A 14,268-nucleotide genomic window follows, 5' to 3' on the forward strand; every position below is an offset into this window, starting at 1 on the left:
GTATTTTTAGCTCTCTGGGCAAACTCTGTTACAGGGACTCAGCGGAAACCCATTTTCTTTGTTGGAGGCACCCTTAATGGCACACTGCGTTTATCATCGGTTATCTTTATTTTTAAAAGCAGATTCACATTAAATGTGGAAATATGTTAGAAATCAGGTCCACTAGCTATGGCATGAAAATGGCTATTTTAAATCCAATTTCCTATTGTTTTCTTCTTTTAGTCAATTAAGGAAGATATATGCATTTCAGCACTATAGACTAAGAGACGACAGAACCTTATCAGATGGCCTCAGTGATGTAAGTCTATCCCCATTGATTTACCATTGGACCACAAATTCCAGCCTCATTTGAAACCATTTCCTGAAACAACACCTGGAAGGAATAGGGATTCCACAAAAGCCAATTCAATGAACTATATTAAAAAAGGAAATGCGACAATAATGGGACGAATGTGAGTCTTCTGACAGTTCTGAAATGGGATTCACGCCACGCTTTCTATGTGTAAATGTGAGCTCATTGGGCCTGAAATATAGAGCAAGACGTGTAATGATTTCCACCTCCAGCTCAGATCCTGGAATGTTCCGGGGTCGGGGGAGGGGGGGGCTCAAGAGCCATTTTCCATGCCTTTGGTCTTGCTGGACGGCCGGACCAAAGCATTTGGGCTCAGTGACCTGTCCATCCTCATATCCAGAAAGCCGTGCCTTCCCTCAGGTAAAGTGCAGCCCATTTTTGCAGATCAGCATCTTTGAATTTTTGTAAGATGATGTATATGGATCTATGTACCAACATCCACATAATGGAGAGTTTGGTCAGGAGAATGAGAAGGCAGCTGGCATCGAACTGATGTCTGTCAGATCAGTGATGTCCACTGCCAGGACTTCTTCTTCCTCCAATATTTTGCATTCAAGATGTAAGATGCTTCTGTTTAAAGTACAAGCCCAGGAGTTCCCACTGTGGCACAGTGGAAACGAATCCGACTAGTAACCCTGAGGTTGGGGGTTTGATCCCCGACCTCTCTCAGTGGGTTAAGGATCCAGCATTACCATGAGCTGTGGTGTGTAGGTTGCAGATGTGACTTGACTGTCCAGGCCAGGAGCTGTAGCTCCGACTCGACCCCTAGCCTGGGAATCTCTGTATGCCATGGCTGCAGCCCTAAAAAGCAAATGATAATAATAATAATACAGTACAAGAGCATACATACTCTTGACAAGAAACGTTTAATACATAAATCCCTCCATCCCTTTTCTTTCCTTCATTCAACTGAAATGGACTGAGATTCTCTACTCCCATCTTGGTTTTCTCAAGCATCTCTGTGGACACATTGTACTGCAGACTTGCAAGATCTCCTCTCCTTCTAATGCAGAACAAAGTGTGTCCACTTGGCATGTCTATTTAAACATCTCCTCCAACGTTTTCCTTTTCACAGATTTTACTATACTTCTGAAGTTCAACAGAGAAGGAGATGGTTCATCCCCTATGGTCTAAATGCGGCTTTACCAAGGTCAAACTGGGAATTGATGTGCCCACATCCACCCTATGCCACTTGATATGGACCCTACTGGACTCCCCAGAAAGATGTAAAGTACCGGGAACCTCAAAAGTTAAGTTTCTTGAGAGACCATTCATCCTATAAATTATGCCCTTTTGAACATGTCTGTTTCCCTCTAGTGGTTTCTACTGTTGGAGGTGGTCACATAAAAAGAATTCACAAGTTCTACTGACCCTGGAAAAGTGCACGTGCAAAGTATTTCATTCGTGGAAAGTGACGCTGTGGGCATTATCATCACTTTCATTCAAAAATGTTGTTAGTTTTCTTAACCAACCTGAAAGGAAACGAAAAATTGTCTTTCCTTTCAAAGTACAAATGAAGATGCTTCCTAAATAACTATGCTTCGGCACATTTAGAAACTCAAATTATTAGTGAGTGCAGCAAAGTGATTAGGAGCAGAGACCGTGGAGTTTAAATCCCAGCTCTGCCACTTAGAAGCTGTGTAACTTGGGCAAGTTACTCAACTTCTCTGGGCCTTGGGCCTTGCCTCTGCAAAAAGTAAATAATAATGCTATCAATCCCGTAGGCTTCTCTCACGAAGTAAATGAATTAACAGTTTAAAGTGTTTACAACAGTACTCGACACATAGAAAACACTATTTAAGTGTTTAGTAAATAAAGGACGAATAAATCTATGTGCCTAGCTTTGAAAGATAAGAGGAAAATAACGGTGCTTGAATATCAAGAGGAAGCAGGGAGGTTCTTAGAGTTACTGTTGCATGACTCATTGAGTGATGCTGCATTTCTCTTCTCTTGACATCAGCAGCATCGAGAGAAATCTCATTTTAGAGCAGTTGTCGGAGGTAACACCGAGCACATCAGGGGAAAGTAGGTACTTCAATCACAATGACCCGTGTCATATTTATAAGGGGAGATGCTCAGAGTAGGCAGCTGTGAAATTTTAAAGTCAAATTGTAGGAAAATATGGACTTTTTTTTTTTCTTAATGACCACACCTAAGCACATGAAAGATCCTGGGCCAGGGGTGGAATCTGAGCAGCAGATGCACCAACACTGGATCCTTTAACCCACTGCACCAGGCCAGGGGTCAAATCCACACTTCCACAGAGACCTGAGCTGCTGCAGTGGGATTCTTAACCCATGGTACCACAGCGGGAACTCCGAGAAAAAAAAATGGACCTGATTTTGCATCCCGATCCTAGTCACAGTATCTAATCAGAGATGGGGAAAGTTCAATAACTGAAACTGATGTATCCATCTTCTTGAAAACCTAGGCCAGGCTTATGTTAGTCATATTGCCCAGAGCAGATGTCTCCACCTCAGCACTACTGCCAGATAATTCTTTGCTGTTTGGGGTCGGGAGCCATCCTGTGCATCCTAAGGCATTCAGCAGCATCTCTGGTCCTTACACAAGATGCAGCCATTGCCCAATCGTGACAACCAACATCTCTCCAATAAGAGGCCAAATGTTATCCTTCTAGTAAAAGAGAGTGAGAAGATTTCTCCTGGTTAAGAATTACTGGCTGAGGACATTGGCTGAGTATTCATCTTGCATAGCTTCCTAAATTCAGGTTAGTACATTTCAGTAGAATCTTGGTATGCTGAAGCTAGGGAAAAAATCTGGATTTGAATTGCATTCTCTAATTATAACAAGTTTTGAAGGTTGCTTCCCCGTCTCTACAGCAGGCTTGGCAATATCTGCCTTGCAGAGCAGGGGTAAGGAGCAGAGAAAAGATGTTAGAACTCCCAGTCTGATGCCGGACACACGGAGGCAGCGAGGGTCCAGGAAGAAACAAGCATTTGCGTATCACTATTCCCGCTGCCTCTGATGTGTGGTCACCGCATTGTCTCATCTTCATCATCTTCATCATTCCCATGAGAATGGAAGCCTTCTATTTACATACACACAGAACGATATAAGAGACAACCAGTACTTTCATCCCCTTAGCAAACAAGCAACTGAATTTCCTCACTAGCAATGATGGCAATCAAGCCATAAAGAAACGTAACGTGTAGCAAATGCAGATGCGGAATTATCACAGAGAGAAGAAGAAAGGCTGGTGGAGACTCTCCTCCTAGAGGGTCCTTAATGGACCCCTGCTCTTTCCAAAGCCCACATCATGCACGGAGGGCACCTTGACCCACTTGGTTGTGGCTGTGTTTCTGTGTCGGATTCAAAGTGCGAGGGAAGCAGAGCATGGTGGCTGTCTACTCTCTTTATGAGACCAAGGTCCATCGAACCAGTCTAGAAAATTTAACCAGTTACCTCCAAACTACAGAGAATTCAAGGTGGCTGACTCTGACCACTAATCACTCTGCAAGTAAAAAGCTCCACTTTAAGGAACTGTGAGCTTTGGCTAATTAGATAAATCCAGAATTCCAGGCTTCACATCCTTGAAAGTAAAGAAAAAGTAATACATGTGCCCACCACGGCGGAAGAAAAGAAAAATCTCACTGTCGTCCTTGGAATGTGGATACACTTTGGCTGCTACAATGACATCCCTTCTCCCAAAGCCGTCTCTGGCCTTTCTGACATCTGAACTAGCTGAAAGGTGATTCATGTTAGGGAACTAACAACGGTTCTTGCTTTGCCTTTAAAGCCCGCTGAAATTTCATGAGAGCTTGCAAATACAAAATTGTGTTAAGAGCATCCAGTTGACCCTGTTTACATCTGCTACATCAAAGCGTTCCGACAGCATAAGCAAATATGGAACAGGGACCTTCCAATACCCCATAGGTTATGCAAACACCTAACCAGAAAGAACCCTTTGAAATTTTTATGGAGCAGGAAAAATTGGAAGTGCATTAATCTAGGCAGTGAAATTGGGCTTTTTGTCATTTTTAATTGCTTGAATTCATAACCCAGTTTTGCTGAATCAAAAACGAGTTGCTAGAGCTGACACAAGCTGTTTCAGCCTTTTGGGCACATGTGCGCATGCACGCACGCGCACACACACACACACACACACACACACACCTCTCACAACTTTTCATACAAACTTTAGACCTATTAATGAAAAACACTCCTGAAAACCGATTGGAACTTTAGAGTAACTGAATAATTAAATATATAGGTTTCCAAGTAGAGCACTGTGTGTTAAGGGCTGACTTGTAAAGATTTCTTTCTTTCTTTTTCATATGGTACAAGCAGAGTTATGTGTGTGCGTGGGTGGCGGTGGTGGGGCAGCAGGAATACGGAATTGTCAGGGCTGTGATTTTGTTATATATGCTTTACTTCAAATAAATTAAAATGCATCATGAACAACAACTTCAAGCCTCTCTCTGCTCCTCTTTCCTAATGCTCATAATATGCACACTTAATTCTGCTGGAAAATGAAGGCAAAAAAAAAAAAAAAAACCCTGAAGGACGGCAATGCATATCCCCAAATATGTACAAAGATCTCACATATTACCACATCCGAAGTTTCAGATCTACCTTCAAATAAAGTCTAAATTGCAAAAATCTTTAAGGCTCTACAGTTTCTTTCCCTAGTTATTTTTTATGTTTGTCAAAAAATCAACACGAAATGGGGATGGAAGTCTCATAAAAGAACTTTCATTCTAGTTCCATTAGACTTACTCTCAAAGAACTTACTGTAATAACATTGAGGCTAGCACGTGTGAAAATTTAAAATATAGCTGAAAATGAAACCTAAATAAAGGATTAATTAATAATAACTGTTATTGTTATTTTATAAATGTTCTTCCTCTCTTGGACCAGGCTCCATTTCTCTGGTCCTGCAACTTTGCTCAAAATCACATATAAAAATTATAAGTCCAAAACTGTCTTTCGCTCAACATTATAATAGTTATTTGGCTCTAGACTGACCCACCCAACCAGGTTATCCATAATTTAACAGATGGTAAAGAATACATACACTGATTTTCATGTAATATTCTCAAAATAGGACCATGTAGTCTCAACATCTCACAACAGTAATTTAGAAGAAGGCAATTGTTGCCAAAAACCCTTTACCTGAATTCCACTTCAACTTTTGTGTCATACTCATGGAGAGAGGGGGGAAAAAATACTCTATTTTGGTGTTACTTTAAAAAGCTGGTCCATACGTCCAGGCTGATGGCTATTTCTACTAAGTCCCAATAAATACAGGTGAAAATGAATCCAGATTCTAAACTTAAGTCAGGTAATAGGGAACAGAAGGTTTGAGTGATGAGTTTACAACAGACAAACCTCAAAATATGCTCAGCCCAATAAAGTTACAACAGGCACAGTGCACTATTGTAAAAACCTAACACTTGGTGATGACAGAGATAAGATTCGGCTCCGTTTATGTCATGTCAAGTCACTCTCCAAGTGTCTCTTTGCTTGGATAAAATGAAATGACAAGAAAAGTTTGACTATCCATTTAAAAAAAAAAATAAGATCTGTGTATAGTGGATTGCCCTGATGTTAATTCTTGTATATGTGCAGAGAATACAAAAACAAAATGAAAAAGAAAAGTCAGACCCTTCAGGGTACCAAATATTTGTGAAGATTAAAAAATGTAGTAGGAGAAGATGCCTGAAAATCTTTCTGTGTACCAGGTAGGATACTAAGGAAAGACAAATGGAAAGAAATACAGGTGGATAGCGAGACAAAGGAAGCGGGAGAGAGAAGGAAAAAAAGATGGATGGATGGATGGATGGAAGGAAGGAAGGAAACGATTAAGAAAAGGAAAGGAAAGCTTCCCCCACATGGGTAATACTGCCTCCAACTCTTCTGAGAAGCAATTTTCTCTTCATAATAATCTGAGAGTACCCTGACACAGAGGAAGCATCACTGTGTGTGGAAAGTGCAAGTGGGCAGAGAGGAGTGGAAAAAATTCTGCTTCTTGGGAGAAAATCATGAATGCTGCCCGCATGGCCTATGAATATTAGTGGTAAACAGCTGTCAGCGACTGACTGGAGTTTACTTACTTGAACAGCCCCCTTCAAACTTCACCACAGCAAACCGCAAACGCAAGTTCCTCCACACCCCAAACACCTCTATACCCCGTGCCCTTTGGATTTCTGAAGATATATTCTGGTGGAAGGTAGGGAATGCCACTGAGAAAGGTGTTACAGTCTTAACCCAACATGCACCACTCAGTCACCAGCACCACCCCTCCGAAAAAGGATTACACAATCAGTGTTGACGGTCTCTGCCGTAAACCACATTCATTTCTGTGTGACCACAATGAAAATCATATAAACAATGAGTAAATGATGAGCCATCTAAAGACACCCAGAAAGTGGTTCTTTTAACAGGTGATTTAACGAACATTTTGCCAAGATGATTTTTCCAAGCACAACTTTTGGATTCAGAATTCCCCCGGGGCCCCTCTTCAGTACAGAAGGGGCATGGCTCTTTGGTCAACAGAAATAAGTAACACTGTCGGCTTCAATGTAATCTGAAAATAATGACTAGAGGGACGGGCTCAGACTGAAGCGTCTAGGTGATCCTTCTAGGGTGATAAATGTCGTAGTCAACGCTGCATATTTTTTAAATGCTTGACAGTTCATTCCATTACTTTGGAAAGCAAGGAACATTCCCCCACTTGCTCTCTCAGGAAGGAGGTGGGGGGGGGGGAGACTCTTGTTTGATTTAATAAAATGGTCCAGAGCCTAAGTCTCAAGTCAACGCCTTCTGGTATTGTCAGTTTACTCTCTCTTCCCTGGAAATCAGGAAAAGCAGACGAGGCGAGCACGCCAGTGCAAGCGGCACGGTAGACATGTCTGCACAAACAGAACTACACCTCCCCACACGCGCACACACATGCCCCCTTGCAACGTGAGCTTGCCAACTTTCCCAATGCCCGGCCCCATCTGGCCAGTCAAGGCAGAAACCTCCTGTTTAAAGGACCGCGCAGCTCTGGCAGCCCCCCGCTAGCCTATTGGGACTTGCACACCGTACCTTATAAACGCTTATTCATCTCTGGAAATAAAGTTAAACGGAGCCAATGAGCATGGGCAGTGAAGTTCCCTACTAACTTCTACTCAGTACGGAAAATCCATTCATTGCTGGGCTCCCCGGTCGCTCAGAACGCCCCTCGCCCCCTTCGAGCGACCGGCGCCCCTGGGTGCGCCCCGGGCGTGCCTGAGCCCAGCCTCCCTGGTCCCAGGGGCTGGCCTTACGTACCGTGTCACATTCACGCGCGGCAAAGGGATCCGCAGCCTCCCATCGCGGCTTCCCTGTGCCTGGATTCCGTCCGCCGCCAAGTCCCTATTCTAATCAGCAGCCCCGGAGGCGCACACGCCGCCACCCTCCCTTGCGTGAACGTTGGACAGCGGCTGACGGCGGCTCCTCTGCCACAGGCAGCCCCAAATGTCAATTTGCACACTCCTCCCCCCTGTCGCCCGCCCCCGGTCCCCGTCCCTCTTCCACCCCCTCCCGCGAGTCAGTGGGCTTCAGGAAGCCTCTGCAGACACCACCTTCTCCCCATCCGTGCTCTCTCTCTCTCCGTCTCCCCTTTCCTCCGCGCTTAGAGCCGTCTTCCCTCGCCTTACCTGAAAGGCATCTCCCACGACTGCAATTAGCTGCCAAGATTTCATTGTTGGCTGCAAAGTGCCGCCTGTTTCCTCCGCGGGAGAACGCGGGAGAAGTCCGAGGCAAGGCAAACGGCACCCACGTGCTAGCAATGTAAATGACTCCAGTCATCCGCCGTGCCTGCGCTCGCCCCGGGTGCCTGGCAGCCTGACACCGCTGCCAGCAGGTGCAGACCGCGCCGGGAGAGCGAGCGAGCAGCCCGGACCAGGAGGCAATCAACGCGGAGACGCACACAAAGGGAGGCCGCCGGGGTGCCAGGGAGGCTGCCGCGCCCGAGCCCAGCTGCCCCGGGCGGCCTCGTGCCTCCGCGCCAAAAACACTCGCCAAATTGGACGCCCAATGTTTTTGGCAAAGTCTTGCAGCCCGGGAAGGCGGTAGATGCCGAGGCTACGTGGGTCCGCCTCCACGCTTCCCCAAGTGCCTGCCTGGCCGAGCCCTGAGCTGGCGGCGGCGGGTATCTCGCTTCCCTCCCTCCCTTCCTCTCTCCCGCACGTGTCCCTTCCCTTGTTCTTTCAAGCATTAAATATGTACCACATGACAGAATAGGGCACCTTGCGCGGTCCTCGGAGTCCACACTTGACAACCAATTTTAACTCACGAGCAGTGAAATGTCTAAAGGCAGGATATAAGCACTTCCAATTACTTACACCACTCCTGCATTATTCAAAACGTCCACGGGACAGTATTTATGACTTTCAATATGCTACTTCACATAGAAAGACTAGCAAAAGGTGGGAAACCCCACCGCTCCCTTCCTCCCGGCGCTGCTGCTAAGCTTTCCTCAGTGTTTCCTCCCAGAAGCAGTTGTAATTTTTTTTTCCCCCTCAATAGTTAGAGCCTCAAGATCTCAGATCTTACACATTATGCAGTGACTGACGATGCCCTGAAATTCCAGCCTGCTTTGAGAGGAAAATACCCACCGTGTCCTGTTGAACTTCAGGGGTCACCTTCCAAAAGGTATTTACCTTGAATAATAGCGGAATTAAAGTAAATTTCCTATCTGCCCCCCTCCCCCCAAAGTCCTCCTTGGTATATGATTTTTCTTATTAACTGAAATGAGTTACACAAGATTCTAGCTCTTCTCTGCTCAAGCGTTCCCAGTCTAGCCGTAGCTTTGCTTAGAAACCAAACAATTTATCAGCTGGGGGCGTGAGTCCGCTTTCTTCTTTTTCTTCTGTGTCAGAGCTGCAAGCTGTAGGCACTAAGATGGCCCTGTTTCTTCAAGCAACTGTTTCATTGAATGCGAGGGCTCTCAAGGTGGACGAGAACTTCCCATAAACACACTACGTTTGATGAACGGTGACATAATCATTGGTTTCCTGGGTGGAGTTTGTGGATAGTTTATTTTAGTTAAAGGCCTTGTGCACAACTGATTGGGATTTTATATATCCGTAAGCAAATTTTTAAAAGCTAATAAATCTTTCAAATATTTATTTTCACATCTATTACAGCTCCACAACGAGCAGCAATATTTCCAGGGTTTTTTTTTTTTTTTTTTTTTTTTTGGAACATGCCAAGTTCTTACATAACTGTCATCCATCTCTGTCAAAATAAGGAGAGTATGTTTTCCCCTGCTTCCACGCATTAGCGTGTTTTTAATACTGCATTAATATAGTGTTTAACTTGCTCTTTGTGGTCCTAAAAAAATGTTTGTGTGTGTTTCCTCTGCCTGCCTTTCTTGGGGAGCAGTGACATTGAAAGGATGTCAAGATAACATTTTAAATAAAAATTTGGAGGGGGGGCAGGGGGGAACGCCCACGGCATATGGAAGTTCCCCTGGCCAGTGATCAACTCTGAGCCAGGGCTGTGGCAAAGCTGGATGCTTAACCCACTGCACCGAAGCGGGAACTCCAAGGAAAACTTTCTTTCCCCATGAGGAGGTGCTGCAAAATACTCTACATTCCCTGATTCTTTTAACAGTGAATTTCGAACATAGGCATATATTATTTTCCAGACATGGTTTTCAATGTCATCAGGTAAAATGGCAAGAGGTTTCCAGTATTTTGTTTAACCAGAACCCTGTTTAGTTGTAGAGAGATACACACAGAAAGTAATATTAGCACAGCGGACACTAGCATTCTCAGTGGAATAATCTGATTCACAAGTCGGTGCACAAAAGCAAGGTTATGCCAGGTTAAGGATGGTGAGGGTGGTGCGTGCAGGAACAGCGAACCCTAAGTACAACCCCATTGTCCCTGTGTTCCCCGGCACATATGGCCATTTAATCAGGGAGTGTGACAACCTTGGCAGATGTTGCCCAACCTGGTTATTGATATAAATGGCTGTCCTTGTGGGGAAGTGCCCCGGCAAAGAGTTAGAACAGTGTCTGTACTCACCCAAAGGACATAAAGGGCCACACTAGCATCTGTGGCGACAAGATGGTCCAGAGCTGAGGCTGTTTTCTTGTTGCCGCTCCATAGGGAAAACAGCAATGAATGAACCCCCCCCCCCCCCCGCCCCAGACCAAGAAGGAGAGAAAGTCCCCCTGCGGGAGGGTAGACTGGTACTGCCCCTCTGGAAACTGAATGAGCGATGTCTACTGAAATGGAAAATGTGGACTTCCCGTCACAGCTCAGCAGTGAACACACCTGACTAGTATCCATGAGGACGTGGGTTCGATCCCTGGCCTCGCTCAGTGGGTTAAGGATCCGGTGTTGCTGTGAGCTGTGGTACAGGTCGCAGAGGTAGCTCAGATCCCCGTTGTGATGGCTGTGGCATAGGCTGGTGGCTATAGCTCTGATTTGACCCCTAGCCTGGGAACCTCCATATGCCCCAGGTGCAGCCCTAAAAAGACAAAAAAAAAAGGGGGGGAGAATGTGCACTGCCTATAACCAAGCAATTCTGCTTCTAATGTCCACTCTGACCAAACCACACAAGTGTGCATGGCTACAACTGCACCACTGCAAAGCTAATAGGGGAAAACAACAAACCAAATACTCATACGATAATCCTATGGTGGAATACTATAAAGCAATGAAAAGAACTGCCTAAGGCTATGTGGGGATAATCTAGAGCAAGACGGACACAGACATGTATGGAGATACACATATTACACAGTACTATATAAATACATTAATAAACATTCATATGTAATGATACATACATATGTATTTTTTGTAAAAATTCTACTGAGATAAAAATACACATTTTAGATAACCCATGTCCTATGACACTATTTATGAAAGAAAATGAACAAATGAAATAATATTATTGACCTTATTCTCTGTAGGTATATACATATTCATGGACATACAGAAAAAGAACCAGAATGGGGGCTGACCTATTACAACCCAAGAGCCAAATCCAGCTCCTGGATTTGTTTGTTTTTATGGCTGCACCCATGGCATATGGAAATTCCTGGGCCAGGGCCTGAATCTGAGCCACAGCTGCTACCTACACCACAGCTGTGGTAATGCCAGATCCTTAACCAACCGTGCCAGCTGGGGACTGGACCCACACCTCTGCAGCAACACAAGCTGATGTCGCCTAGTTCTCACCCCACCGTGTCACAACAGGATCTCCACTGCCTGTCTTTGTACAGCCCACTATCTAAAACTTTTTTTCCTATTTCCTATTTTAGAAAAACTAAGAGAAGAATATGTTCTGAAAGAGGAAAAGTAGGCAATTCAAATAGTGTCCATGCCTGAAGTTTTCCTGGAACGCATTTGTTTTTTGCATATTGCCTACGACTGCTTTTCCTCTCCAACTTCAGAGCTGAGTGGCTGTGACAGAGACCCAGGGTCCTGCAAAGCCAAAAATATTAACAATCAGACCTTCTTCAGAAAAAGTTTCCTGATCTCTGGCCCAGACGAATGAGACCGGATTCACGAAAGCCTCTTCTCAGGGGAAAGGGAGAGGAGATGAAGCTTGATGGAAGAAGTTGAGAGAACTCTAGTTCTCCTTTTAAGAGAACATTTATATATTTTAGTTTTATGCTTTTATAAATAAGGCTGTGTGTGCATTTATATATAAATACGCAAAATTTTAAACATATATAAATGCACACATACCCATATATACACACATACAACAATTTGTTTTCATTGTCAAGTGTATGCATCTAAATGTGTATGTTTCTATACACACATACATATAATTTTTAAATAGTTTGCACATATATAAAAACTTTATCCATTGAATTGTTGGCTTTTTTGCTGTTGTTTGTATATTTTAGAGATTACGTCCTTGTCAGTTGCATCATTTGAAACTATTTTCTCCCATTCTGTAAGTTGTCTATTTGTTTTCTTTTTGGTTGCCTTTGCTGTGCAAAAGCTTGTCAGTTTGATTAGGTCCCGTTGGTTTATTTTTGCTTTTATTTCTGTTGTTTTGGGAGACTGACCTGAGAAAACATTTGCAAGGTTGATGTCAGAGAATGTTTTGCCTCTGTTCTCTTCCAGGAGTTTGATGGTATCTTGTCTTATATTTAAATGTTTCAGCCATTTTGAGTTTATTTTGGTGCATGATGCGAAGGTGTGTTCTAGTTTCACTGATTTGCATGCAGCTGTCCAGGTTTCCCAGCAATACTTGCTGAAAAGACTGTCTTTTCCCCATTTTATGTTCTTGCCTCCTTTGTCAAAGATTAATTGACCAAAGGTGTCTGGGTTTATTTCTGGGCTCTCTATTCTGTCTGTCTGTTTTGGTACCAATACCACACTGTCTTGATTACTGTGGCTCTGTAATATTGCCTGAAGTCTAGGAGAGAGATGCCTCCTGCTTGGTTTTTGTTCTTCAGAATTGCTTTGGCAATTCTGGGTCTTTTGTGGTTCCATATAAATTTTTGGGTTGTTTGTTCTGGTTCTGTGGGAAAATGGGCAAAGAACCTGAAGAGACATTTCTCCAAGGAAGATATACAGATGGCCAACAAGCACTTGAAACAATGCTCAGCATCACTGATTATTAGAGAAATGCAGATCAAAACTACCATGAGATACCACCTCACACCAGTCAGAATGGCCATCATTAATAAGTCCACAAATAACAAGTGCTGGAGGGGGTGTGGAGAAAAGGGAACCCTCCTGTACTGTTGGTGGGAATGTAAACTGGTACAACCACTATGGAGAACAGTATGGAGGTATCTCAGAAAACTATACATGGAACTACCATATGACCCAGCAATCCCACTTTTGGGCATATATCTGGACAAAACTCTACTTAAAAAGGACACATGCGCCCACATGTTCATTGCAGCACTATTCACAATAGCCAAGACATGGAAGTAACCCAAATGTCCACTGATAGATGATTGGATTAGGAAGATGTGGTATATATACACAATGGAATACTACTCAGCCATAAAAAAGAACAAAATAATGCCATTTGCAGCAACCATGGATGGAACTAGAGATTCTCATCCTGAGTGAAGTAAGTCAGAAAGAGAAAGATAAATACCATATGATATCACTTATATCTGGAATCTAATATGTGGCACAAAGGAACCTTTCCACAGAAAAGAAAATCGTGGACTTGGAGAATAGACTTGTGGTTGCCGAGGGGGAGGGGGAGGGACTGGGAGGGACTGGGAGCTTGGGGTAAATAGGTACAGAGTGTAGCCTTCAGGATGGATTAGCAATGGGATCTTGCTGTGTAGCACTGGTAACTCTGTCTAGTCACTTATGATGGAACACGTAATGTGAGGAAAAAGAATGTATACATGTATATGTAACTGGGTCACCATGCTGTACAGTAGAAAACAATATATATATATAAATGATAAAATAAAAATTAAAAAAATAAAACCCTTAATGACATATTTATATCTTTATATATATACAAATACATATGTATGTATATATAGCTATGCATGTATATATGGCTCGTTTTGACTATAAGGAGAACGTGTATTCCATGTTTAAAGTGTATATGTGTTTGTGTGTGTTTGTGTGTATGTTCATGTGTATATGTAGATATACATGCCTGAAACCATCATTCAAAATGGGCACTTCTTGGTAGATACACAGGTGCCCAGTATTTTCTTCTTTGTTGTTTCAGGCATTTGTCAATTTTCCAAAGTGATGCAAATAGAATGGTATACACCCCTGGCCACGTGAATGGTGACAACTGCCATTATACCAGTATCATTTTCCGAAACTACATTTTCTCTTCAAATGCTGCATGATAAAACCTTTTCTAAAATAATCAAGGTTTGGCTTACACTCACCTAAAATTTCTGGAAAACTCCAGTATCTAATTGCTTCTTCATAGGAAAAAAAGAAATTGCTAAGCCTCAGTGCACT

The 14,268-nt window shown here is 43.4% G+C and overlaps 1 protein-coding gene and 1 long non-coding RNA gene across 26 annotated transcripts in view; both read right to left on the reverse strand.

Moving 5' to 3' along the window:
* RBFOX1 (RNA binding fox-1 homolog 1) overlaps nucleotides 1-14,268 on the reverse strand; it is a 2,264,635-nt gene that overhangs the window by 1,163,007 nt on the left and 1,087,360 nt on the right. For 6 of the 25 annotated variants that reach the window (XM_085017651.1, XM_085017642.1, XM_085017640.1 and 3 more), the window contains exon 1: nucleotides 7,996-8,532. The exons of 16 other annotated variants lie outside the window; for them this stretch is intronic. In XM_085017651.1, the coding sequence (XP_084873777.1) occupies nucleotides 7,996-8,040 (45 nt within the window). In that variant the 5' untranslated portion in view covers nucleotides 8,041-8,532. Of the gene's footprint in view, nucleotides 1-7,627; nucleotides 7,719-7,995; nucleotides 8,533-14,268 lie in introns of those variants that run through there. 3 more of the 25 variants (XM_085017663.1, XM_085017646.1, XM_085017666.1) reach the window with 1 other exon arrangement.
* Nucleotides 106-6,439, reverse strand: LOC146404565 (uncharacterized). Its single transcript, XR_014840864.1, has 2 exons — nucleotides 2,648-6,439; nucleotides 106-2,579 (listed from the first exon to the last, which is right to left on the reverse strand). It is a non-coding gene; the product is annotated as an uncharacterized LOC146404565 (long non-coding RNA).

The sequence above is a fragment of the Sus scrofa genome, chromosome 3 (genome assembly GCF_054392235.1).
Source record: "Sus scrofa isolate SSC_HxYL_T2T_F1_AM1 chromosome 3, Sscrofa_HxYL_maternal_Yorkshire_Landrace_v2.0, whole genome shotgun sequence".
NCBI lineage: Eukaryota > Metazoa > Chordata > Mammalia > Artiodactyla > Suidae > Sus > Sus scrofa.